General features: G+C 39.9%; 2 protein-coding genes across 10 annotated transcripts in view; one reads left to right on the top strand and one right to left on the bottom strand.

The window, feature by feature from the left end:
• The first annotated feature begins 3,369 nt into the window (after positions 1-3,369).
• On the top strand, positions 3,370-16,393 carry max (myc associated factor X). Of its 9 annotated transcripts, none has more exons than XM_083933861.1 (5): positions 3,372-3,505; positions 3,773-3,799; positions 11,269-11,376; positions 13,432-13,555; positions 14,848-16,393. In XM_083933861.1, the coding sequence occupies exons 1-5, from the start codon at positions 3,470-3,472 to the stop codon at positions 15,033-15,035; spliced, it is 483 nt and encodes a 160-aa protein (XP_083789987.1). In that variant the 5' UTR covers positions 3,372-3,469; the 3' UTR covers positions 15,036-16,393. The 9 variants fall into 9 exon arrangements, with proteins under 9 accessions (XP_083789988.1, XP_083789985.1, XP_083789984.1 ...); XM_083933856.1 differs by having other exon boundaries at positions 11,269-11,430; XM_083933855.1 differs by having other exon boundaries at positions 11,269-11,430; positions 13,420-13,555.
• A 1,314-nt stretch (positions 16,394-17,707) lies between these two features.
• Positions 17,708-26,906, bottom strand: part of fntb (farnesyltransferase, CAAX box, subunit beta) — a 21,504-nt gene continuing 12,305 nt past the window's right edge. Inside the window, exons 7-12 of the mRNA XM_083933913.1 lie at positions 24,998-25,084; positions 24,750-24,879; positions 21,197-21,329; positions 20,072-20,183; positions 19,790-19,904; positions 17,708-18,124 (exon numbers count right to left, since the gene is read on the bottom strand). Coding sequence (XP_083790039.1) covers positions 17,960-18,124; positions 19,790-19,904; positions 20,072-20,183; positions 21,197-21,329; positions 24,750-24,879; positions 24,998-25,084 — 742 coding nt within the window. The 3' untranslated portion in view covers positions 17,708-17,959. The remainder of the gene's footprint in view (positions 18,125-19,789; positions 19,905-20,071; positions 20,184-21,196; positions 21,330-24,749; positions 24,880-24,997; positions 25,085-26,906) is intronic.

Here is a 26,906-nt window from a genome sequence, read left to right as displayed (position 1 = left end):
AACTTCTGCCCCTCCAAGTGTTAGATGCGTAAATCCAAACTTTACCAAAAATAAATGAACAATTCCAGGATGGGGGGCGTCGATGAAGGGATACTTGAGCTCATATAGATCGAAGAATGGTCATGTGCAGTGTACCATGCCACGAGACTGACACCAAGTGTGAAGGGGATGTTGTGAGGAGGTGGACCAGTGATTGACATCTACTAAATAGTCACCGCCACATGCAATAAATCTGTCAGAGGGATCAGTGGAAAAACTGCACCGTCTACATTCTGTTTGAGCTGCTGGTGAAGAAGTCATAAAAAGTTAAATAAGTCAATAAGTCTCTACCGAAGTGAAACAATAAACCCTAAGCTGTCTTGAAGCATGTCCTTTAAAATCTAAAAACACATTGATTTTCTCTTTTTCTTTTCTCTTTTTCAGTTTTATTTTCCTTTATTTACTTTATTATTTCTAATTAATATATTTGTTTTAATATGACAATTGCTAGATCTATTTAATTTCATTTTTATTGTTTTATATTATCCCTTTATTTATTTCTTATTTTGCATTATCATTATTATTATTGATATTATTATTATTATACATTTTTACTTAGTATTTATAATAACTATTACTATCACTCTGTCCCTCCATACGTAAACTATTTGCATGTGTATATTTACATGTCCCGAAATTGGCAATATATCCAGAGAAATTTCAATAAACAAAACTGTGGGTAAAAAAAAAAGGAAATGTAAAAACACCAAACTCCCAGAGATCCAATCCTTTACATGCACATGCAAATCTCACATAGCATAAACACTGCACTGCATCACGCCATTGTAAATGTTCAGCAGTGAATTTAACCATTGCTGCATTTCAAGAAGTAACGTACACACAAGCAAGTATTTAAAATAATGTAGGGTTAGTTCTTTAAAAACTTTAAAAACCTAAAACTTTAAAAACCGACCCCGGATACGCGGATGAAGATGAGATGAGATGAGATGAGATAGTTCTTTAAAAACACAATTACTTCTTTACTGAGAACATACTGTATTACTGTTAATATAGAGATATTGCACCTTGTCACATCCTACAGTCATAAAAGGCACTATGATGAGTGTGACTGCACTTAAACGCATCAGCTTGACATTAGATATTTTAATCACTTACAAGTTAGAGTCCAGTAAATTATTCTGCCTATAGAAGACTGCATGTGTTTTCAAACACGGCACAATTATCTGACAGAACTGCATCTAAAACTACATTTTACTCACCCAAGGCTGACACTACTCTAGCCTTTTAATCTGATGTTATATCCTACAGTGCACCCCCCCCCCCTCTCCCTTTCACAAGTCATGCACTGACAACAATGGCAAGAACACAAAAAAAAAACTCTAATGGTGAATGCATATAGGGGCCCTTCCAGTGTAGCCTGCAATATGCTGAAGGGGACAAAAGGAGGGCATTTTAATGGTTTAACAGGCCAGCCCTGTAAGGACATAGGGGGAGGGGAGGGAGGCTCTGTCTGGACTGATCAGCCTCTGTAATTACAGACCAGTGCTTAACATACCTGAATTTTTACTACTTTTTCCTCCTCCAGTCCCAGCCGCAGCTAATCAATGTCTGAGCTCCCTGCAGCCTGACTGTTATGGACTGCATTGGTGTTAAAACACTTCATAACTCAGCTCAGGCCTTCAGGGAATAGCATTAAGGGTGTGTCAAGAAGGAAGATGAGAAAAGAAAATCTTGGTTTCTGAGAGCCCTGCCTCATTATCATATTTTTCGGTTACATTACCCGTCCCCAGAGGTAATCTAAATGTGACTGTAAAGGACAAATATAGCTATATGCTACTCGCTGTCATCCATGGAGACGGAGAGGCTTCACTGCAGCAGATGCATTATTAAAGCCTGGCCTTGTGTTGCCATCCTTTACACAGGCTACTTGTTAAGGACCGTGTTTCTGGGTGACCCCATTTGGCTCTGCTGCTGCAGGACATACCGCATCTACCATTTATAATGCTATAAAATGGTAGATGGGGTGTGAAACTGACAGGAGGTCTAGATGGAGCGGTTAAACAGAAAGGAAGTGGAGATGGTAGGATCAAGGTCAGTGCAGGTCTAAAGCCTCATGGAGGACAGGGTGTCGCCGGCAGCTGCTGTGGCCTCTTGACCTGCTGGGGGAAAGGATGAGGCTTGTTTTTTTTTTTTTTTTTATACATTTACTGATCCACTGTTGCAGCGCAAAATAATCCACAGTGTAAGCTCCTTATCTACAGCACAATTTTGTGAAAAAGAAAGCACCCAAGCAGATTACTCGCAATTTGTCCTGAGACCAGCCCTTGTATTACAAACGCATGTATTACAACCATTACATGCACTGTATATAAAATAATTTTAAATGTATCTGTTGTGGAAAACATCTGCATCATAATGACTACATATGTTATATTTAGGGCTACAGCCATGTGATAATTATCTTGATTATTTTTCAATGAAACATTGGTAAATAATAATAATAACAATAAAGTCCTTAGTGCTTGTTTTGTTAATCCAACAGTCTAAAACCCAAATATAATAATAATAACACATTTTATCTGTATTGCACGTTACATTCACCAATCTCAAAGTTCTACAAAGCAGAATAGAAACAATATATACGTAAAAGGTCAAATGAAAAATAAGTATAAATAATAAAGGAGAACATCTAAATATTTTCAGTTTTTTGCCATTTTGCTTAAAAAATTACTTAAGTTATTTAAAAATTCTGAAAATATTTGTACGGTCATTTTCTGTCGCTGGATTTATCACTTTATTTGCTAATTATTTCACCTCAATAAAATAGTTGTATCAGTACACTTATATATTTTCTGAGTGGACAAAAGAGAAAAATATAAATTAAATTAAATCAAATTAAATAAATAGCGGTAGTAATCTCCTGATTAGAGCATGTTGTATTTGGACGTGTGTGTGTGTGTGTGTGTGTGTGTTAGTTTGTGTGTGTTTCTCGAGTGCATTTTTAAAAATCCACGTGTCTCAGCCATGGCCTTATTTAGCTCCTCTGAATTACAAATACGACTCCAACTACAACTCCCATAATGCCTCTGACAGGAAAGGATGCCGTGACGTCGCAAAACGACTCCATCGCTCTCTATTTTTATAATATTCATATAGTTTATTGATATCTTCACCACCCGTCGCTTAACGTTATCTCTTTTTTAATTAGTCCACATTAAAAAAAACTTAAATAAAGTCTGTTTTTTCACGATACACTGAAAAACTGCCGGAGCGACTACATTTCCCACACGCCCCCTGTGGGTGTTGCGCATGCGTGTTGCGCAGCGGCGTGTGTGTGTGTGTGTGGAGTGGATTCTGTCCAAACAGAAGCTCTTAGCAGTCCGTCTGTTGGAGCGCCGCTCGGTGCTAAGCTGATTCATGTTGTGTTTTTAGCCACCCGTCCCTTTAAACTAGACTATTTTATCGAAGAATGAGTGATAACGATGACATCGAAGTCGATAGTGACGTGAGTATGACCACTTTAAAGCGTTTTTATCCATGTTATTTTGATGATTTAGCTGAACTAGCTAGCGTTAGCTTAGCTTCTCTGTCTTGATAAGTGTGTTTTTTGTCGGGATTCTTGTTCGATTGACACGCAACATTAGCCTTTTTTTGGCTCAGAGCCTTTGTAAAATCTGCTATTTTCTTGAGTTTCTATTTACTTCAGCGAGGGAGTTAAGTTTTGCTGAACAATTATGGCTACAATTGTACTTTTTGTTCTGTTTCTTTGCAGGAAGACTCACCGAGATATCACTGTGTGGTGCGTAATGCTGAGGGAGGGGATTGTGTCCAAATGTCGAGAAATGTGTCACTGCTGTTTTGCAAAGTTGATTTATCCACCATATTCTGTTTTTTTGTGTTGGCATTTAATGAATTGATAAGGTAATACTGTGTAGGTTGATAGAGAAAATGAAAACACTCCTGAACCAACTACATTTAGGTTCTAAATTCATTTCCGTGCAAGGCAATTTACCCTCATTTTCTGCAGCATTGAAATATAGTGCATTTATGTAAGTGCATCATCGTCAGTAGTGCATTGCAGGGTATCCCCCATCCTGTGTGTACGCGGCCATAGGGAGACGGTGACACGACATCTATATTTAGACCAAAGCTTTATCCAGCTACAAAGGCTTTATTGTTGCATGTTTGTTGTTTTTTCCGGTTAATACTAAGCTTTCAGTGCTCGGTGGCTGCCGGTTATAGTCTCTCCGAGAGTCGTTTTCCCCCTGCGGTTCACCTCGCTTCACCGCGGGAGGGTTCCGCTCGTGATCAGGATTTTTTTGTTGCAAATTACACATCTAGGTCATCTCAGTAAAAGAGAGACCCGTTTGTGCTGCATTCATAATGATGCAAGGGGGAGAAAGGTGTAGTGGGGCTTGTTGCATGTGTTGGAGGAGCCGTAGCCGCGCCTGCATCTCTCGGACAAGCCTTCGTGTCAGGAAGCGGTGCTGCGGGATGTTTTTCCTGTGTTGCAGCCAGTGATTAGAGCCATCTTCTTCTCTCTACAGGCCACTAAAGGGCTGGCAGCCTAAATGAATGACGTATAGCTGCATCGCACACCGGCGAGAGAAAAAAACACCCTGCACGACTCGGTTGATGCACAGGCTGCACAACACGACGTCTTATCTCCGGTCAGATAACCAGCGTTTAAACACAGAAGGGAAAACATCAGGGATCCATTTTAGAAGATATACCTTACTGAAAGTACGATAATAAAAAAGAGCATTTTCTTTTTGTTTTTTAAAGATGGTGCTCTGCAACAGACCTTTCTCTCCTGATCATGGTTACCATGCCTCAACAGGAGCCACACGACAAACTCAAACCTGATTTCTGTTCACTTAGTATTATTTAATTGGATTATCAAAGCTATAAGCATGAAATATGTACCTCCTGATGGCAGTTTGTGCTCCAATGAGTCAGACAGTCGCTCCCATCTCTGCATATCTGCATTTTTTTAAGCTAAAATCGTAATTTTACAGTCCATAATCTAGTTATGAGTGGTGAGCATTCCACTTTGTTTAGCATAGACTGTATGTTGGTCGAGGAAAATGCAGATTTATAGCAGATAAGGAGTTAGCTTTAGCCTAGCTAACATCTCTTATACCTTCCGCTTTAATCACCTTTAAATATACTTATTTCAGTGTTGACAAAAAATATAGTGTACTGTTAAAGAAAAGAGAGAGACAGTTGTGTTAAATTGCATTTTCTGAATTGTTTTTACATTGGGGCCTCCAAAACTGTACATTGGCTACCAAATTTAGGGGCCTGGTGGGTCCAGTGCTTAAAGGTATTAGCGTCCACCCATGATAATGTTACAAACTGTTTATGTTACATTGTTGCATACACGGTGTTTCCCTGTTAAAGAGAGTCACAATTAAAACTGTTATACCTGTTCATCCGCTATACCGCCCAACATTAGTTTATTGACATAAAACCTATCTGCAACAATTGAGGTAATCGACCAAGTCATTTTTTACACCAACTGTAAACAATTCACAGGTTTAGGTTCTTAAATGTGAAGTTTTATAGCGTTTTACATTAAGTATCTTTTTTTTTTATTGTTGTCTTAAAAAAAGACATTAAAAACACCACATTGGGTTCTGAAACATTTTCACTGTTTGCAGACATTTTATAGACTAAACGATTAAACCGGAATATAATCAAATTGAAAATGAAACCAGTTGTTGTTGCAGCTCTATTTGAATATAGCTCCACAGTAGGGAAGGCCATGCTGTTCATTTTATACTTTCTATTTTATTTTTGCAACAGTGGTGTCATTCGCCCGCTGGAGCTTCTGCTTTTTTGGTGACTGCTTTTCCACGTACATCCACCGGCCTGACAGAAGTGTAGACTTTCACGCAGAGAATGTGAGGCGGCCATCAGTAGCCGGGGAAGCGGCAGCTACCAGCTCTACCACTCGGCACCTGGAGCAGTTATGTAATGTGTCATGGTCAGGTATGAATAGCACTGAGGGAGCAGCTCAGTTGGTGTGTCCTCTTAGGCAGCCAGCAAAGGGTATCAGTTTTATGATGAACTGATAATGGTTGCACTTAGGTAATTGGACACCTGTTTTTTGTGGTGTGGTTTTGTTGTCCTTAACAACTTAGACAGCTTACACCATGTAGCCAAGAAGAGACTAGAACATGTCTGAGTTCAATAAGCTGAAGGTAGTTTGATAATAATAATCCTTCACAAGACATTGTGATTCATGGCATTTAGCTCAGTTTTTTCTTCATCTCCAAATGAGATGCTCATAAAATTCTCAAGCGAGCAAATTTTGCTACACCCGTCTGTTATATATATGTGAAATAACTTAATTCCTCAGTGAAGTTGTACAGTTTTTGAAAGTACGATCAGTGATTGTGCTGCTGTATCTATCTCTAACTTCTCAGGGTGTATAGGAGTGTGGCAAAACAATAAGAATCATTTCTTTATGGCAATATTTAGCAATTATGTGATCAATGTGATGAAGTAGTTTGAATTATCAAGTATTTAACGTGCTGGATAAGCCATAAAGTTACATTCCCTGTCTGGTTACTGTGTCCATCCAACAGCATTTAAATGTTTTTTTCCCCAAAATAATGATCACAATATGGATTTAACTAGGAAGTCCCAAGTAAGTTTGCAAGTGAGACCTTTCTAAGACAGGGTCTAACGCCTAACAGCATCAACACATAACAGAAACAACACGACGGTTACAAAAGATATGACAAAATACATAAAACAGTACCTTAACAAGGCAGCAATGTGGTCACGTGTTTGTTAGTTAATTGAAGCATCTGCAGCCAGGCCACTTGCTTTATTCTGAGTTTAAAATAATTTACAACAACAATTTATTTTGTTTATTTATATTGTGGTCTAAAATGACATACGCTACAATGATCAAAAATCACCCAATTTGTTTTTTAGCAGAGGTAAGACACCCAGATCATGATGTATCTTGTCTTGTGACCCACTAAGTCAAAGATAACAACACCTATTAAACATGTATAAACGTGGCCTTTGCTGTGTGAAACCGAAACTCTTCCCTGATAATGAATGTTTTGTTTCATAAATGTATACAGAGGTGGCCCACACCCATTATAAAACACTGTGGCAAGAATAGCTGAATTCTGTAAAAAAACAACCTTTAACATATCTTCCTTTAATTACTGAGTGATGTCACTCAAAAAAAGCTTTGACGTAGTGATATTTAGAAGTGGCCTATTACAAAGTGTTCCCATTAAATCACCCAGGGCTCTCAATGTCCGTAATTGCTAAGTAATTGTACATGGAGCAGCTCCAGAGAGTAGTGCTTAAATACATTCTTGGATCTTAATTACCTTTCAAAGATTAATGATAGTAAGGAGCTTGCCTGATAAAAGAAGCGTTTTTAAAGGGTTAAAACAATTCTTAGTTTTCAGCTGATGCTCACATGCAAGTGTTTGTGAATATTATGTGTCACCAAATATGCTCCACACAACTTGGACGTTTCTGGCAAAAATAGGAGTTTGGAACAACCTTCATATCATACACATCGACAAACAACTTGTCATCTGAAAATGCAGAAACGAAAGCATATGAAAAGTAGTGAAACACACAATAATTAGCATGTAGCGTGGACACGGTGTTGAGAATAAAGTTCATGACATGATATCTTTACAATAGAAGCAAAGTCTGAAGTGCATTCTGTATTAGTGTCTTAAACACTAGTTAGACACAGGAAATCAGCCACATGCGGCGCGTAGTTGAGGCTTTTTAAAACTTGTATTCTCTGAAATATATCACAATGGCTGCCAGACTTGTAATTGCACATGCCATCAATACCAGTCATGTGATTATTTGTGCCAGGGTTAATGGAGGGAGTGGAGACTCGCCTCTCTGTGGCTTTGTGTGTGATATGAGAAGGAGGAGGCACACAGGTCCTTGTGGATTTGTCTCTCCTGGATGGTTTGTGGCTCTAGTGCAACAGGCCACAGGAGCAGCTGTCACCATGCCAGCCAGACTAATCACAAGGTGTGCAGGCGTTGAGTGATATGCAGTGAATTTTGATAAAGAGATTTTTATTACGGCTGTCAGTTTCATACGCGTGGCATTTTGTCTGTTATATAAATCTTGTAGGATTTCTTGTTTTTTTAGCATTAAATTGCAACAAAAACAAAAAGAACAGATGTCGGTAACTGAGTCGTGCGTCGTTCCTGCTAACACATGACACCCTGAAGGCCTGTCTCAACCTGCACGTTGTCTCAGTTGTGGCTATTTGGTTTTTGTTGTGCTCCTTGGACAAAATGAGTCAGGTGACACCAGGTCTACCATGTCTCCCTGGAGTGATGTCATGATCACACCACCGTGCTGTTGCTTCCCTAATATTTAAAAGGGATAGTTCAGATTTTATGAAGTGGGGCTGTAAGGGATCGAGTGGATCGGTCCCATCTCTAGTCTGGTGGCTTTGAAGAGATCACAGAACAGCTTCAGTTCCCCCTGTGTAAACTTCAACAGGGCCTTTATGACTACAAGGCAAAGTGGTAAACATATTATAAATATAGATAACACTGATGTTATTTTTTTTTTAGAATTTTTAATCATGCTTTCAGCTTTAGTTCCCGTCCACAGTGGTACATTGTTTAGCCTCCATGCCTGTTCCTCCTGTCTGCTTCCCCAAGCTGGCGGCGTGCTAACCGCCATCTGCTGTGACTATGGATAAGTGCAGCCACTCATACAACCGCACACAAAAAAATCCAAACTATCCCTTTAAATTGTGCCTTGCTTTGTTGGAGGTGTGTGACTAGACATGATCAGTGGAGCCGTTTCGGCTCTGATTGGGTGTTGGACTTAATGTCTCAGCCTGGTGACAGTGTGGATTAGGCCAGGATCGGATGGGATTGGAGGCTGTGATGGTTTGGCCTAAAAACAGGTCGAACTACAGCAAACTGCTTATGGTTATGTGATTATGGCAGCCATCTTGTGCCTTTACAGTCTAATTAGAATACAACATGGTTCCCACGGGTCTATGAAATTCATAGAAAGTAAACATGGATCTTTGAAAGTATTTGAATTTATATATTTTGCACAGGAATATAAAATGTTCCTATGTTCATTTTCTCACTTAAACCTGGGGTAGGCAGTTTATTTTTGGCAATATTGGGCAAAATGTCTTATAATTATCTTTCATCATATTGTAATTCAAATGTTCTAAGAGAAAACTAGACTCCTGTACCTCCTCTTGGCTTTGTTTTTATGCTTTAGAAAATCTAGCCCGTGGTGGGAGACTTTGGCCAATCACAGGTCACTTCAGAGAGAGACGCGCGTCTCAGGACAGAGTTTTTTTTTTGCTTTTTAGCAACTGAAGCTTTAACATGTGTGTCCCGCAATTGTGTCATCATCTCACGCATCAGTCTACTAGTTCTCGTAATTCAAATTCTCAGCGTTGCGGTGCGGCCGGTGGAACAGTGGTTAGAGCAGTCGCCCCATGTAAAAAGGCTGAAGGTCCTTGAGGCAGCAGCCGCGGGTTTGACTCCGACCTGCGGCCCTTTGCTGCATGTCTCCCCCTCTCTCTCACCCCATTTCTTGTATGTCCTATATAATAAAAAGTCTGAAAAACTGCCAAAAATAATCTTTTAAAAAAAGAATTCTCAGCGCTGTAACCGGAATCAACCAGGATCCGTTTCTCAAACTATGCCGTGTTTATCCTTTTGAATTTGAGGGAATTGCTGAATTTGATGCTTAAGAAGGTGTGGGAACCCTGCTACAAATGTATCAAATTCTTTTACTTAGAAACCTTAAATTAAAAACTACAAAATTCTCCCAAAGTACCTTCAAAAATCTACATTTTGTAAGGCCTTTGTCAGTCAATTGGCTGTTTTATTCAGTCACTGTAATCCTCATCCTGCCCACCTCTCACCCGAACTGAATGACATGCGTTTCTTGACTTTGGACCGGTCATGAATTTGAACGGCCACTCCCGTGTCCTCCTGTGGAGAAGGAGGGACGGAAATGCAGTGAGGGGAGGGGGGTCAGCTAGGGTCACAATTGGAGGAGGGGGATGGAAGCTCAGGAGGGCCCAAAAGACAAAAAGACAATGCAGAACCTTCTAGTGATGAAAGTTCAACTTAAAATAGTTTTTTTACACTGTTTATTGGCCTTTTTACCATCAGCTCTTGGTGGTGGACTGGAGTTCTGACAATCAATCAGTCAGGCGACAGAAGATTGATCAATAATATCTCAAATTATTGCTTCTCTCTCATGTCTGCCAGTTTATTTGGTTCTGTTAATCTATAGCAGGTTATCCGGCATACCTGATGGGCTTTAGTGAAATGTGGTGCACACACAGTAAGGCCAGAGAACATGGGATTAGTTTGTAGAGGCATTTTTTTTATACAACTATTGCACTCAAGTTGATTGAAAAAATGGTAGAATATTTATTCTACATATGTGCCATTACATGTGTTTGAGCCTGTGTCAGATGTGAAATTGTTGAAATCTTCTCATTATTTCAGACTAGATTATAATTGTGCAGTTTTGTTGGAGATACACAGATTACTTGCAAGTTAGTTTTATAAACATTAGGACTTCCCTTTGTCAGTTCTGTTAAGATGGTAAAATTAAACATTTATAGACCAGGCTCTAGAAATATATATATATATATATATATATATGTTAATCAATCTGTTTGTAGTCTTGGTGAATTTTCCCAGTTCTGCTCCTGCAACAAAGCGGTTAACTGGCCTCAACCAGAATAAACAAGATGGCTGTTTCCTCTTCTGTTGAAGGGCTGGGCAATATATCTTATAATATATCTCATGTGAATATTGTGGTATGAAAGAAGAGAGTATCGTCTTAGATTTTGGATATCAAAATATGACAAGCTTTGTGTTTTCTGTTTTAAAGACTGCATTACAGAAAAGTGATGTATTTTTATGAACCTAGAAGACAGTGGTCCTTACCTATGTCTTCATTACATACACATTATTGATCAATATTTATCAAAAATCTCACTGTGTAAATATTTTGAGAAAGCCCCATTATTTAATGCTACAGCCTCACCACAATATCCATACCAGATATCTATACTAGATATAAAGACCTTTGAATATGCAATATATGTTTTGTTCAAATGATGACTATTACTAGAGTGGGGGTGTTGCTGTAAAGGCAGCAGAGCCGTTGTGTAGGTTTACCAGGGACACCCGCTGTCCCCACCCACACCGCTCTGCTGCCCGGCTGAAGGCCTTGTGACTCTTCTCATTGCAGGCTGACAAACGGGCACACCACAATGCGCTGGAGCGCAAACGTAGGGATCACATCAAAGACAGCTTTCACAGCCTCCGGGATTCTGTACCTGCCCTGCAGGGAGAAAAGGTTGGTAAAGCTCAGCCTGCAAGTCCTCCAGGCACACGATGTTCAGGCTCTCATGTAAGATTTTTGATCTTTTGCAATGTCTTATTCTAAGAGGTGAAGTATAACATGTTGTGTGAATTTTCCTCCTAAGGATGTCAAGGGATGAGTGCTTTTCTGCATTGTAATAACCACTGATGTCTTTTCTTGCTTTATAATGTGTATGTGTGTGTGTGTGTGTGTCAGTGTAGAGTAATAGTTGAAGGGACTGGGAGCAGGGCAGATGGTGGACGAGTGCAGATTGGCAGCAGCGATGCAGTCTAAATACTTGGACCAGCGTCAGGAAGTTATTATGAGGAAATTTGGTTGCTCTCTTCCTGTTTTGACATCCATGACATTGAGAGCATTTTGCGCGCTGGTTCAGTAACTGGGCACACAGTGTTATTTTCCCATAAAAGACCAGTTTGTGACTCCAACACAGCGTGAAGGGCAGGGGGGGGTTTGCTGATCATTTTATAAGAAATGTTGAGTTACAGCTGCCTCAGTGCTCGACCCCCACCTCTCCACCTCAGGACCGTGCTGCTATTATAGATCTGTTTAAGAGTCAATATGCATTTTTTTCACTGAGAGAGGAAGCAGAGTATGAATGGGATATTAGGGCTGGGTATCAAACCTCAGTGCTTTTTGGTACAGACTGAAATGTGTCTGCAGCATCAAGTTAACAAGACTGCCAAGTAATTTTACACGGTTATATTCTGGCAAAGTCCTTGTTTTTGTCTGTATAGTGTAGCTGCAACAATTAATCAATTCGTTGCCAGTTATTCTAAAGATATTGCCCATTTTAAACCAGGTCTGTGTCATGGCTATGTGGGCATCCCTTTGTATTAATTGACAACAATTTTGAAAATTGATTATAATCTATTTGATATTATTTGATTCCAGCTTCTTAAATGTTAATATTTTCTTTTTTCTTTCCTCCTTTATGACAGTAAACTGAATATCTTTGAGTTGTGGAAAAATAAGACATTTGAACACTTCATTTTGGGCTTTGGGAAACCGTGATTAACATTTTTTACTTTTTTCTGATATTTTATTATTTTGACTAAACAATTAATTGATTAATCGTGAAAGTAATTATCCGATTAATTGACAATCAAGCAGCCAGGCTTCATCCTCAGCTCCATCATTAATCCACCTATGGATCAGCTGGGAGTAGTCAGGCATGGCAGAGATGGTGATATATTTTATAGTCTTTGATCCTGACACATTTCGTCTAGTGATCAGTTTATTTCATAGATGATGGCTCAACCATAGTCACACTCAAGCTACCTACAACTAGCTGATTAATAAATTAACTAATTTACAACCATTCTGACCATCCATTGATCATTTGAGCCCAAAAAGCCCAAAATGCACTGCGGTCTTGTTTTCTGGTTTTCTCGGGTGATATTAGGCTGTCGGACAAAACAAGCGACTAGAATGTCAACTTTATAGACCAGATCGATTCATTTGGAAAATAGCTGGCAGATTAATTATGTGCAGCTCTTATATTAACATCTCTGCTCTTTTGTTCGTGAAAGTTGATGCCCTACTTAATTTTTACGACATAACAGGAGGTGGAATTTGTTTTAGGCGATAAAACACTGATTTTTTGGTGTCGATACAGAAACTTGGATAACGTACCAATCACTACTATTGAAAAAATTTAAAAAGATACCCAGCCCTAATGAGTACAAATCTCAGTGCTGCTGAAATGAAGTCAATGAATGCTCATGGAAATGCTTTATAGAAAAACAGCATTAATTTGATTAATGGAGCAAATGTCTGTTTTCTTAAAAATGTGGCTGTTTGCTGTCATCAACGAATGTGACCTATCTCGCTAATGTTAAACTGAAGTGTTTAATTGGAAGTAAGCTGAGCAGAAATAAAGTGTTAGTCTAGATTTCTTCTGTAGATGTTTCAGTCTGCAGAATTGTGATAGGCAAGAGTTTTTTTTTGTAAAAATTGTGATGAGAATTCTGTATACTTGCGTCATTGCTTCATTTCTGCATGTGTCACTAACAGCAGTCTACCAAACAGGCGTCTCGAGCTCAAATCCTAGACAAAGCCACAGAGTACATCCAATACATGAGGCGAAAAAATCACACGCACCAGCAGGATATCGACGATCTGAAGAGACAGAACGCACTGCTGGAGCAGCAAGGTAACAACACTGCCTTTCCTCTAACGTTATTCTTCAGGTTGGGGACACTCGACGTGACATTCAGACGGATTATACCACCATTTTCCTTTTAGGACATCTGTGCTACTTTGGGGGCAGTTGGGAGGATTCAATCATTTTTACCCAAGTCTTAAAATTTGTTTAAATCAAATTTGACCTGCAACTGTATCCGTTTTCACATATTAACCCTGGACAATGTCAGGACACGTAACTGGAGCTTCTCCACCTCAGACACCTTCACACTTAATGGAAATGCTCGGTTTGCTCTACACAAGGGGGCGCGCCTACGTAGGGCCTGCAGGGAGGGCATGATGCTGGTTGCACCGTGCCAATGGAGCCAGTGTGTAATTTGGTTGTAATTTGATTTATAATGTTTGTAGTGATAAAAGAGCATGTGGGTGAGTGTTTTGAGAACATGTAGTCCCAGTCTCCACATCAAAGATTAAGTCTGGTGCCCTCTCTTTGGAAATATTTTTATCTACAGAGGCAGCCATAGGCCTGCAGGATATGTTGTTGTTGAATGCTAATGAAACAAGCACCACTGTGTCTTGGTTAAAGTAGCAGTGTTTGAATTTTATTAATGAGTACATCAGTAGATGTACATTAACCTGGGGAACGTACGTGCGGTTTCTGTAGGCAGGGCACAGCAGGGGTTTTTTGACCAGCTACACAGACTCTCTCAGACTCCATGTTGTGTGAGTAGTAGCTGTAGCAGTACTGCCGTTGGTTCTGCAAGTTTCGAAGCTCTGCTGCCTTCGATTGCACTCTGTTACCATGAGGGATGTATCTTAATCATTTTTTAAAACAGATTGTGCTAGTGTTTTTACACAGATCTGTGTAGTTTTAACATGTTGGAGGGCTGTGTAGCCATGCATATGGATGCGCTCTGCTGCGGATATACCACTACAGTCATGTCTTGCTCCGTATGCAACCCATATATTTTAGCTGTTGGGCGTTGGTGGTGCTGTGTTGATTTGGGTGAGTTGTTTTTGGCAAAGAGGATATGAAGAGGAAATCTCTACTGAGGTTGCTTCCCACTGAGCAGAATGGATGGTGCAACACGACTAAAATCCATTTTGGATTTCCAGATCACAACTGGCACATATTTGATTGAACTGGGCTGTGTAAGGACAGACAATTTGTGTCTTTTTATTCTCAGTCTCATCTGTCATGTAATATGACCTGAATGTTTCTTTACTGTCATTTTGAAATTGTGTCGTTTGTCTTTCTCACATTCATTTTTGTGTGTTCTGTTCGTCTTCATGTTCATGCAGTCCGTGCTCTGGAGAAAGTGAAGGGCTCTGCCCAGCTCCAAGCCAGCTACTCGTCGTCTGACAGCAGCCTGTACACCAACCCCAAAGGCAGTGCCGTGTCGGCGTTTGACGGAGGCTCTGACTCCAGCTCGGAGTCGGAGGCCGAGGAGCCGCCCAACAGGAAGAAGCTGCGCATGGAGGCCAGCTAGAGAGCAGAGCGGTTAAATGCTGGCTAAGGTCGAGGCGGCGGGTCACAAAGGAGGGCAAGAGGAAATGCAGCCTTCAAAGCTCTCGGGGCTCATCGACCCCCTCATGCCAACAGCAGCCTCCTCCTCCCTCACCGTCCTCTCTCCTCCATCTGTGGGTGGGCTCGCACTGGAGACTCATGATCCCTCTGACCTTCTCACACCGTTGCCACAATTGTCTCTTTCTCCAAGAACAGAAGGGAGGAAGTCAGCAGGGTGGAAGATGACTGCTTCAATCCATGTAGAGAGCTTAAGGTTTTTTCCCCTTTCCCATCCTTCTCTTTTTTTCCTCTTTTCTTTGGTTCTCCATCATTGGTATTTCCCCCCTGGCAACATCTACAATCAAAATCCCAAAAAGAGGCAGCTTGGCTACTTAAGGACTTGATGCTTTTTTTGTACCCTCAATAAAGCCCCTCCTCCCGGGTTTTTTTTTTGGGGGGGGCGCCTGGCGTACTCCAAGCACTGCTATATTATATATATTTTTGGTTCTTTTTTTGTTGTTCTTCTTGATAAAAACCTGTTTAGAATTTACACGCGCACCTAGATAAAAAATCGTCCCGGAGAATTTTACCTTTTTAAAATAAAACATTTGTAGCTTACCTTTTTTCCACTAAAGAATGTGAAGACGCTTCGAAGCAAATGTTAAGTGATACCCACCTCAGGCCCACTGGATTGCAGATGTTTCTGCCTGACACGTTTGTTAACACAAGATTAAAAAAAAAAAAGAAGAAAAGAAAAATAACTCCTTCGTTGAAATTGAAATTGATGTTTTAAAGGAGAATATTCCTAAACTTGTATCGTATTTTGTCCTTTAGCTTGAAGTAGTGAATGACTTTAGGTGGCTGAATACATTAGGCATCTCGTTTTATATATTATAAAAAGCATTGATTGGATGTTTTCAAGTCCTAAAGTATGTTATGCATTTTGTAGTAATCTCACGAGTTATGAGAAAATGCCAATTTGTCACATGTAGTTTTCCTTAAGGGTATGAAATAGGTATTGAATGTCAAAAGGTAGCTCCCGTCTTTTGCAGTACAAGGAAACAAAAATAATTCCCTGTCGATGTGTTGTGCTTTACACGGTAAAAAAGTCAATGTTGCTGAATCCCCCAAGGAAAAAAAGGAAGCATTTTGCGTGTCTAGGAAACGTGTGTATGTATATTGTTTCCATTTTATTTCCATTTAGGAGGATATAATTAGTGTAATAGGTCTTTGTTTGTCCGATTCCATTCCATGGAAATTACAAGTATGTTGTACATACTGCCAACAATTGTCTTGCAAGTTGAGGCCTACCTTTACTATGAGACTATAAAATAAACTATTTTATCCTTTAACATGTTCCCTGTGGTTATTAAGCTGTCAGACCAAAGTCTTTGGACGTCAACACTTCCTGTAGTGTTTGTAAAGAGTCTATAGTGAATTTAATGATAGGTTTTTCACCGACACCTCTTACTTCCACGACTGCTGAAGAAGAGCTTTGAGGACTGGATGTACTTTTGGTCCAGCAGACAAACACAACTTCAGGTTTTTCTGGTTTCCAGTGATGCTGGCAGGTGTCTACAATAAAGACCTGAGGGCATTATGTGCTTTTATGTCTTATGTAACAATCCTCCCCTAACACTAATGTGGTTTTCAACTGTGGAGGAAAAAGAAAAGCTGGGCCAGTTGATGTTTTTATCTGTGAGCAACAGCCAGTGGCTAACCTAGTTACAGTATAAACATGGTGAATCTGTCTTATCTTATTGCAGAGATCATTTAGTATTTCCTTTAATTTCCTGCTTTCAGGCAGGAATGTAGCCTGGATGAGTCAAAGTTTCCTCTGTAACTGTGCACACTGACCTCAAAAAAGGAAGTCTAAAATGTTTGAATTATTTGGATGATTCATATTTTATTTACTAAGTTTATTTTTTAAATGGAGCTGTTCTCTCAAAGTTACTCCTGTGGAAACCAATGCTTTTAAACTAAACTAGAGCTGAAACGATAAGTCGATCAATCGGGAAATTGACAGAAAGATTCCCGAGTTTCAGCGTCTAAAAATCTATAAGTTGATTATCTGACCAAACAAGCCGTTCTTACACGTAATCTTGGGTTTTTAGAAAACTCTCATACTTTTTTTCTGTACTGATTTCTGACATTTTATAGACCAAACTGATAAATCAAAGAAGTGAATAATGCAACCCTAAAATATTACTCAAATAACTTTATCAGAACTTTGTCTGTTATTCGTACCAGATGACATTGCCGAAAATGATTAGGAAATTACAGACTATAAAATAAAAGACTGTAGTGGGGATATACTGAATCCTTTATTCTATATTTTAATTGCTGACCTAAAACTAATCGAACTGAAATACACTGAGTCTAAAAAATACTGGAATATTTTAGACTGGGGAACATAAACATAAACTGGGACTGAAAGTCCCAGCAAAGCAAAATAGTTAGAGCCCTGCTCTCAGTCTGCTCTTGGTTTTTCCATAGACACTGATGTTCAGATTGATTTTGCAGGTACATGTCCTTTTTTTTAACTGACTTTTTCAGTAATGATTTGTCTGAAGTTGTAAAGCCTTTTATAACATTATTATGAAAAGTGCTATATAAAGTTTTATTCAGTTAGGTCATATTGAAACTTGGTTCCACTTTTATTTCAGAGAATGAAAACATTAGGCATTGCAAGCAAAAAATCCAGCTGAATGCTAAACTGCCCACACACAACTGTTTGACCTTCATTCAGGAAATCTCCTGAACTCCAGCCCTCATTTCTACCGACGGTCGACCGTCCGACAGCTTTCTGGGGCTCGTCGACATCAGACCGGACTGCTGTTTGCTGGTTCGAGTCCGTCCCCCAAAGTTGGCTGGTTCACACACAGTGACTTGTCCGCTGATGAATAACTACGACTGATGGTCGCTTGATCCGGAGGCGGCGGGGCCCGACAGCTTGACGTCAGCAGGGGCTCCGGGCGGTCTGTTGTCCTCGGGGACGGGCAGCTGGTGAAAGTGCTGCAGGGCCTGAGCCACCTTCTCTGGACAAATGTTGTAAACCGGATGAGTTGGAGCCTGCGACAGAGAGAGCAAGAGGAAAATAAGCAATTTGCTGTCCCGTAATTTTTTACTCCTATTCATGACATCTTTCTTCAGAATGAAACTTGTCTGCTGAAGAAGAAGCAATTTCTTGAAACGCTTTTTGCACTGTATAAAGTTGTAACTGCTTTAATGTTTACGAAACAAAATATGCCTCAAACATACAAAAATCAAAAAGTTAGTGGACAGAAAATCAAGAACATCCTGTTCATTCATTACAACAGCCCTGATATAAATGCTACCTTTGTCCTGCTTTTCTGTATTTTGTCAACCCCAGTTTGTGGTAGGGGACAGAACAGTGCAATGCCGTCTCCTGCAACACTGCTTCAAATTCAACCAAAAAAAACTTTCCACAGTTGAAACAACACGTCTGATGATGTTTCCAAAAGAGAAGAAGATAAGAAAGCTCACAGAGGCCGTATTTGTTGCAGGGCTGATAAATTGTTCCTCATATTTAAGTGGAGGGCATCATTTATGAAATATAACTTAAGAGGTGATATATGCATATGCATGTGAAGGGGCCGGCGTACTGTAACCAGCTGTAAGTGCCAGTAATACAACAGGAAACAGGAAAATAAAATCACTTATGGTGCCATGACGTCTTAAAGTAAAACCACACGCCATCTAATTTTTGCGCATGTAATTCATTGAAAGGGGCAAAAATGAGGCACAGCATCATCATGCTCTCTTGACTAGATTCATGTGAAGATGCATCTTCACGCTGCAAAAATGGCTACGGTTTAATGATTAACCACATGGTGGGAAAATAAAAGGGTAAGTTCATCAGGGGGAACATGAGTAGTTAAGACTTTTTAAACTCTTTCAGACTCTTTTCATTGTCAAGGACCCTGCAGATCAACAATCAAACCTTCAAAACAGATCACATCATGTGGTTTGGTATTTAATAAAATAACCCTATGGAGGTGCCAGACTGATGCTGATGTATTTTGGGAAACTATAGACAGTCATTTGGGAATAAAGTAAAGAAACCCTCACGTTGGCTATCCAACTCTGTGCTGGATGCAGAATATTTTACGTTTGAAAGCGTTATTCACAACAGATTGCACCACTGTCTGCTCAGCTGCTCAGCTTCTCTTAAAGCTCCTGCAGCAGAGTGTAATAAACAGTGATCGCCAACCACGGGAGCTTGTACCACAGGCCTAGGGGCGAACGTTGCTGGCATGTGCCCATTCAGCGAGACAGAGAAGAAGCATATTTTCCCAAAATGTCCAAGGATTACTTTAAACACCACCTGCTGCCATTAAAAAAACACAGAGAAGTCGAAATAGGGAACTGATTTAAATGCAAACTTGAAAAATACGGGAAAAGAAACCCAGAGGAACAATTCCACGATAACAAAACTATTCTAACACTATCCATTTTTAAAGAAATAAGTTTAAATAATGTTAAAATGCCAAATTAAAACACAACATGTCTTTTAAACACTCAATAAAAAGATATTTTAGAGGTTTAAAAATCACTAAAACTACACCTGTGCTTTTATTTTCTTATGGAACTGGTAATACGTTGTTATTTAAATTAATACTTGAGGTAAAAATTGGATGTTTAGCATTTGCTTCTACTGAGAACAAATCAATTCCTGATCGTAAATAATCCATTTCTGAATGAATCGACCCTCACCAATCTGTTCTCCTCCCTGCCGAGGATCATCTCATGATGGAGGTCCATGTTTCCAAAGTGCTGTGCTATGGAGAGGCCACTCAGGCAGTAACACGTGTGGTAAAAATCTCTGGATCTGGGAACACATGAAGACACAATACAGGACAGTGTAAATCATGTGCATGAGTAAGACACACGTGAATCACATGTGACTGTGAAGAGTGTGTATGTGCTGCCACCAGCCTTAATGTGCAATGGTGTGTGTGTGTGTGTGTGTGTGTGCGCAGATGGTGTAGTACTGACTTGCCAGGCTTATCCAGAAGGCCCCCTGTTGGGTTCTGACAGCACAGGAGAATGTACTCCTGCAAGGCCTGCTGCTCGAACATCCACCGCTGCCGACTCAGCTGCGACTCTCCTGCACAAACACAGGTCAGCCACACAAAAAACGTATTACTTTCACTTTTTGTTTATAAACATTATATTAAAAAAAGATCAAAATAAAACAGCAGGGATTTAATGAACGAATGAGAGGAAAATGTCCTCTTCATCTTCTATTTTATGATGCATTTTTGCAGTGCTTGCTAAAAGAAGACTTTGTTGTAGTAGTAAATTGGGAGGATTTTAAATTTAGATTCTATTTTTGCACAAAAAAAAAAAAAAGATGATATGCAGAGGCAGAATACATAGGGCTCTTCTATCCTAATTTAGTTCATTTCATATCTCGATTACAATATATATTTTAGTAGTATCCATTTATTAACAACTCAAGAACTTAGAAAATAGGGCAACAACCAACGATTACGATTGAAGGTTTGTGTGGTTCACATGCCGTTTTTTTTCCAAAGTTGAAGTTTCTCACTGCTGTTGGCGCAGCAGAGAACTGCACAGGTTCTTCCCCGACTTCCTAGACATCATTGTCGAAAGTATTGCTGCATAAAAAGTACAGGTAGAAGTAGAAAAGGTACACATATAGTGACAGCTCCCATTCAATCGTGCGCATACTGGAGGGAGACAGCTCGCCGGATTTGTCTATATCTAGTGTAGCTCTGAAAACGTTATCTATTACAAAGACATGCACAGAGCTTTTCTTTTGTTTATTGTGGGGAAATAAAATCCCATTCTGCCATTGATTTTGTAGTGGCTTTAGGTAAATCTCTCACGCCAGGTAAAGCAATTTCCTCTTCACGTTAGTGTGACAAATGCAATTGATATCGGGTTTCCTCTCAAGGGAGAAAGCAGTAATGATTTGTTTCGTAACTAGCTGTGATTAGACCATTTGTTTTGTAGTGACACACTCATTTTCTTAATAAGCAAGAGTTTTGATCAAGTTAGGAAACGCAATAGTGACCACTCCGTGTGTATGTACAACTCTTATTAAAGAAAGACGTGTTAAACAGCATGCCTTCCCTACGGGCAAATACACAGTACCGTCTTTGAATAAGGCTCTGTGGAGCAGAGGCAGGAGTCCAGCCTGCCAGAAAGAGTAGCAGCCGTCCACCAGTTTATTACAGCGGCCCTGGAAGCCTCCTTCGAATCGCATCTGTCTGCTGACCACCCACTGCTGAGGACGACACACGAGACAAAACACACATTCAGTACAGCCACGCGTGTGTGCCTTGGAAACTTTGAGGATGTTCCACGTCAAATCGAAACCCAGGTCATACAGGAGCAGAGGGGGAAAAAAACGGCATCTCACTATTTTCAAAATGGGAAGGAATTTGCACTATTGTTGCCATGGAAACCACTAATTGCTGCACATCCAGCCTCGCTCAGCTTGGATTGAGTAACTGTGGAAAATTGGGTTTAAATAGCAGCTGGGGTCTAAACTGTCTGAGGAGGAGGACGAGGGAGGAAAACGTTTATCTGATTAACGTTAGCTCAGGGATTCATTTCAGGCGTTAAAGAAGGTTAACACAGAACAGAAGGTCAAGGATGCTCATGGTCTGCTGTAAACACCAGTTTCTCTAGATACACACCCAAATTTCAGTGCTTTTAAGTTACTGGCCTTCACACATTTTGTGCACAGTGTAAAACATGAGACTTTGCTAGATTATTTAGCCGTAGCATGCAAATATCCTAATGTCCTAGCTTTTTCCCCCCTGGAGTCACAAGGAAACATGTGTTAACCATAAAGGCTTCATGCATTAGAACAGACAGACCGATCACTCATTAGCCAGACGGCACTGTAGGAATTACGCTTCTTCCTTTTCCTCGACAGGCAATATGTAATACTGTCCTCTGAAATGTGTCATTCGAACAAAGCACCTGACATAGTTTATCTAATGGCAAGGAGACAGTTGCATCTCTCTACTTCAAACTGTCATTTACAGTTATTTTTGGAGCCTTGTCCTGGGAAAAACGTTCAATGCTAGGTCGTCGTCCCTGAAAACGGAACAGTGCTGGGTAAAAGAAGATAGGAGGCCACATACACCGCGCCGTCAACATGAATGTTTTCTCACTGTTGAAGCTGTGTGACTTGTCCTACTTCACTCGACAAAGGGCAACTTCATAAAAGACATTTTTGTCCACTCAAGTACCGCAGAATTTTAAGGAAACAAAATGGCTGTCAAAAACAACAACAACAAAAACAATCCTTGTCGAGGAAAATCCATCATCATTATGATCATTAGTCATTAATCATTCTTCAGAGACGGATGCGTTCTTATTTTATAATGCAGATGTTATCTAGTCTGGGCGTCTGAATGTACTGTGCTGGGATAAAGACTGACAGTTATATACTCTATCTGTTTTGCAAGGGCACTCTCTGCTTATCTCCTCCCAGGATGATTGTCATTGGTTTAAAGAAATACAAACAATCCAGAGCGTTTTTTCCCCTATCCCAAAATGAGCAGGTGCAGCCAGTCTGTACTGACAGCACTGTGGAAATAGGTCTGGCTATGTGGCACTATATTTTCTCAGACATGTATCCAGATGAGATCAGTATGAATTTCTACTTTAATATCCACTTGTTTTGAAGATTAAGGCTGAAACGTGGTCGTGAAAATACCCATCATAATTTTCCAAAGCCCAAGTTATGGTCTTTAAATAATGATATGTGACATAAAACAGAGAAAGACAGCAAAGCTTGCATTTTAGAAGCTGACAGCAGCAAATGTTTGGCATTTCTTGGTGTTCAAAATAGTTGAATATTAATGTTCTACAGATTAATTTCACTTAGGGTTGCAACGGTATGACATTTTCACAGTCCAATAAGATAAATATCACGTTATTACACAATTTTGTTAAAATGACCCTTAAAAGGATTTGTTATCATTGAAACTTGAATTTTGTCTATTTCCTACACTGTGCACAGTAAGATAACCGTCCGTTTTCATACCACTGTTTACTGTGAAAACAGTATACCGCTGCAACCCCAATCGCACTTGAAGCATTATGAGACTGTTGTGCATTAGAAACAGAGGTGATGGTGAACAGCAGGTGTGTCACGCTGGTGTACATATTCCCAACCTGGTGTCAACTTACAACCTTTGCTTACACACCAAAGACCATCTCTGGCAGCTCCCTGCTCCATGGACACACAGGTTAAACCACTGAGACTGAAATCCATATTAACTGTGGGGGGTTTTCAGTGACACAGGATACTTTAGAGTGCGCGCTCTGTTAACCTGTGACTTTGGTCGGGTGTGGAGTGGACACTACCACAGAGCTGTAGGGTTGTTTAAGGAAGGAGGGACATGTTGTCATCCCACTACATGTGGGGAACTGGTTCTGACCTGTCACATGCAAATGTATCTCCACTACCACACTGCATTTGAATATATGCTGAACAGTAGTGACAGTGATGCTGGGGGAGCATTTTACATCCATATTGTCAATTGTAAGTGGTAATTTCTTCTGAATGATGACTAAAAGAAACCAAAGCACTAAACTGACACTTAACTCAAGTTGAGTACTTGAATTATGGTTCCAGCTATGTTCAAACTCAGAGAAATCTTTAATCTTAAGATAACGGTCCTTTACATTTGTTCACATATTAACGGCTTCATATCCCCTTTACTTAAAATGTCTCTGCGGTTTTAACCACATTTTTATGATATTTTTTTTAGATTGTGGTCGTTTTTAAGTATATAGTTTAACCGGATGAAGGATTTTAGTCATCAGACCTCTGGATATAAAGTTAGCAGAGAAGATGAGCAAACGCTAGCGTCAGCTTGAATCGCAGGCCCTCTGGGACGTCCTTTGTCCGCCAAACAGCGTCAGAGAAACAGCTTTTTAGTGTCAAACTGCTCTATTCGTGTTTTTACGGGTTTTAATCACCTGGATCATTTGTTTTGGAGAGAGGAGGCTCCTAGTAAAAACCTGAGCGTTGACGGCAATGGTGGTGAAGTCAGCAATTCCCATGGTTGCATGCTACTTCACAACGCCATCAAATTCTTCCGTTATCGTTTTGAATCTAAAGCTCTACCCAAACTAAAGCTCCAGGGCTGCTGTGATCTCTTACTTCGCAGTATCCCAATGTTGACAAAACGAGCCACTGTAAGAAAACGGATGGATTACTTTACCCTCCAATATGCCGAGAGCCTGGTGGCAGCATAAACAACTAAAATGATAAAATGTCACGGTAACGCTTAGAGCCCCATCTCCAAATGCTTTTGGGAGAAAATTATACTGAATACACATTCAAGGAAACTGATTGAAGATATAGAACAGTATCTTATGAAATCAGCAAAAAAATACCAATCAGTTTGATATTTCATACCAAAATGTGTCTCCAACAGGCTGTCGTTTTATCTCGCTCTGGGTTATAATATTTTATTTTTATTTTATCACAGCTGTGTGTTTCTGCTCGGCCCCTTGAGCAGCATAAAAAGACCGGATGTTGTGACTGATAGCATCGTTTTCTGTCTTTAGGCAACAGTTATTCTGTTTTGTGTCATTTTAATGGTTTATTTGTTTTTGTTGAATAACCAAGCAGTGTGCCCTACGATTGTGAAAATGTCAGGCGATAGGGCTTTCTCACCAGCAACGCTTTGAGATCCAGCATGTGCTCTTTGCCCAGGATGACGAGGGCAGCTGTGCCACAGAAGGTGTAGCCGCCGTGGGCCTCCAAACCCGGCACGCCGCTCAGACCACCCTCCCAGTTCTGACAACTGCAGGCAGAGGAAATAAAAAACAAACAAGGTAAAAAAATCGTTCCCCGGCTCATAGAGGAACAAAGCGATCTTTAATAATTCAACAACCGGCCGCTGTGGTGGCGGTGGGTTGTACCTGAGGATCCAGTTGGTCGTGTCCTCAAACAGTTTGGGTGTGAGGATGTTTGTGAGCGACGCTACAGAAGCTGCACAATAAGCACTCCTGTAAAAAGGGGAAAACAGGCTGATAATCAACAAGGAGAGACTTGGGTGAGCAGGAACTCTGCTCTTCCTACACATTATCTTCCCAAGCTTTGTATTTTTAGACTGTTAGCAAGACAAATATAAACATCCATTTTGTTTTTTGGGTTAGTCTATCATACAGTGAAAAATACATCTTATCTTTTTATTATTATCAAAAAGATGATTTCCTTGAAGAGACCAGAAACAACAGTTTTTCCTTCTAACACGTCTTCCTCTGTGGCCTGACAGCTTGTTCCTGCCTGCATGGCCAGTGTTATTTATTCTTGTCAGCAGTGTTAACACTGAAACAACTCTGAGCATGCTCAGTGACATCTACCTGACATGAAGCTTCTCTCCAGGGATTACAAATACAGTCATAGAGCCCTCTCAAAACTAATTACACTGGTCACTTTAGCTGAATATCAAACTTGTCAGTGGGGCACATTCATTATTGGTTTCTGTCTTCAGTCCCCATAATAATATACATCACAATATAGCATGGTATACACACAGTAAAGCCTTCTTTTGTGTGAATCTAATACTTAGCAAATTCAAAATACTGACTATTTTCTCATGTTATTAACGACTGTAGTGCAAAATACAAGTAAAATATTTCACATCAGAGTTTAGTTATGGTGTGCTTCTTATTATCAATTTAGACAACGTAATTGTGTATCACATGTGTGTAGATAACAAAAGTAGATTTATGTTCAATGTCTAGATACACTACATCCTGTTTCTCATTTAAAGGATGAGGCTGGTGTTATTCAGCGTTTTTCTTATCGGACTCTTTCCTACTCCGCCTGTGGAACCACAAAACCATTTGTTCGTACTGAAAAATTTAAATAAAAATAAAAAAGGGTCACTAATAAATACTTTCTTTTTGTTTTTTAAGTGACAAGTAATTTCCCCAAAACGCTGGTACTGTAGTTTTTAGCAGAAGTTACTCACAAAGGAGTAAATGGTGGTTATATTAGGGACTATTTTATAAACACTCTTTAAGTACTGTTGTGAGTATTTTTGAAGGACACTGCATGTGCGACTGAGTCAACATAAACTACAGTGTTTGTGTTTATTGTGATGAAGAAACGTGTCTTTGTACTGTCTTCTCTGGCACAAAGGAATACGTTATACTAGGCTTTAGATACACAGACAATACTAGTTAGTATGATCAATTCATTGCTGCTTTTGGCCTTTAGATGGGATTTATGTTAAGTTAATAATTAAAACCTATTGGAAATTAATACAAGGCTGGTTTTTCTTAGTTCAGGAAAAGTTACAATTCGTGGTTTTCACAGCGACATAAGAAACCCGTCAGAGAGAAAGAAAAAAAAAAGAGTTGGAATAATACATAACAGCAGCAGAGTGTTAATTGGCTGGAAACAGATACGAGGCTCCTCTGAGAGTGAAAAAGTAACTGAGTTTTGAGTCTTTGTTGAAACAGAAGACGATACCTCAAAGCTGCTCATTAAAAAATCCTTACAGAGAGGCACACAGGCACACACACACACACACACACACACACACACACACACACACACACACACACACACACACACACACACACACACACACACACACACACACACACACACACACACACACACACACACACACACACACACACACACACACACACACACACACACACACACACACACACACACACACACACACACACACACACACACACACACACACACACACACACACACACACACACATAACATAAATCTACTCTTGTGCAAGAGCGATGTGGGTATCTCTCCTCTTTACTATCAACACCCAAAGGGAACAGAATA

This window comes from Echiichthys vipera, assembly GCF_963691815.1.
Source record: "Echiichthys vipera genome assembly, chromosome: 19".
Classification (NCBI taxonomy): domain Eukaryota; kingdom Metazoa; phylum Chordata; class Actinopteri; order Perciformes; family Trachinidae; genus Echiichthys; species Echiichthys vipera.
The sequence above is the reverse complement of the archived record's forward strand: the minus strand, read 5'-3'. Positions and strand labels throughout refer to the sequence as shown.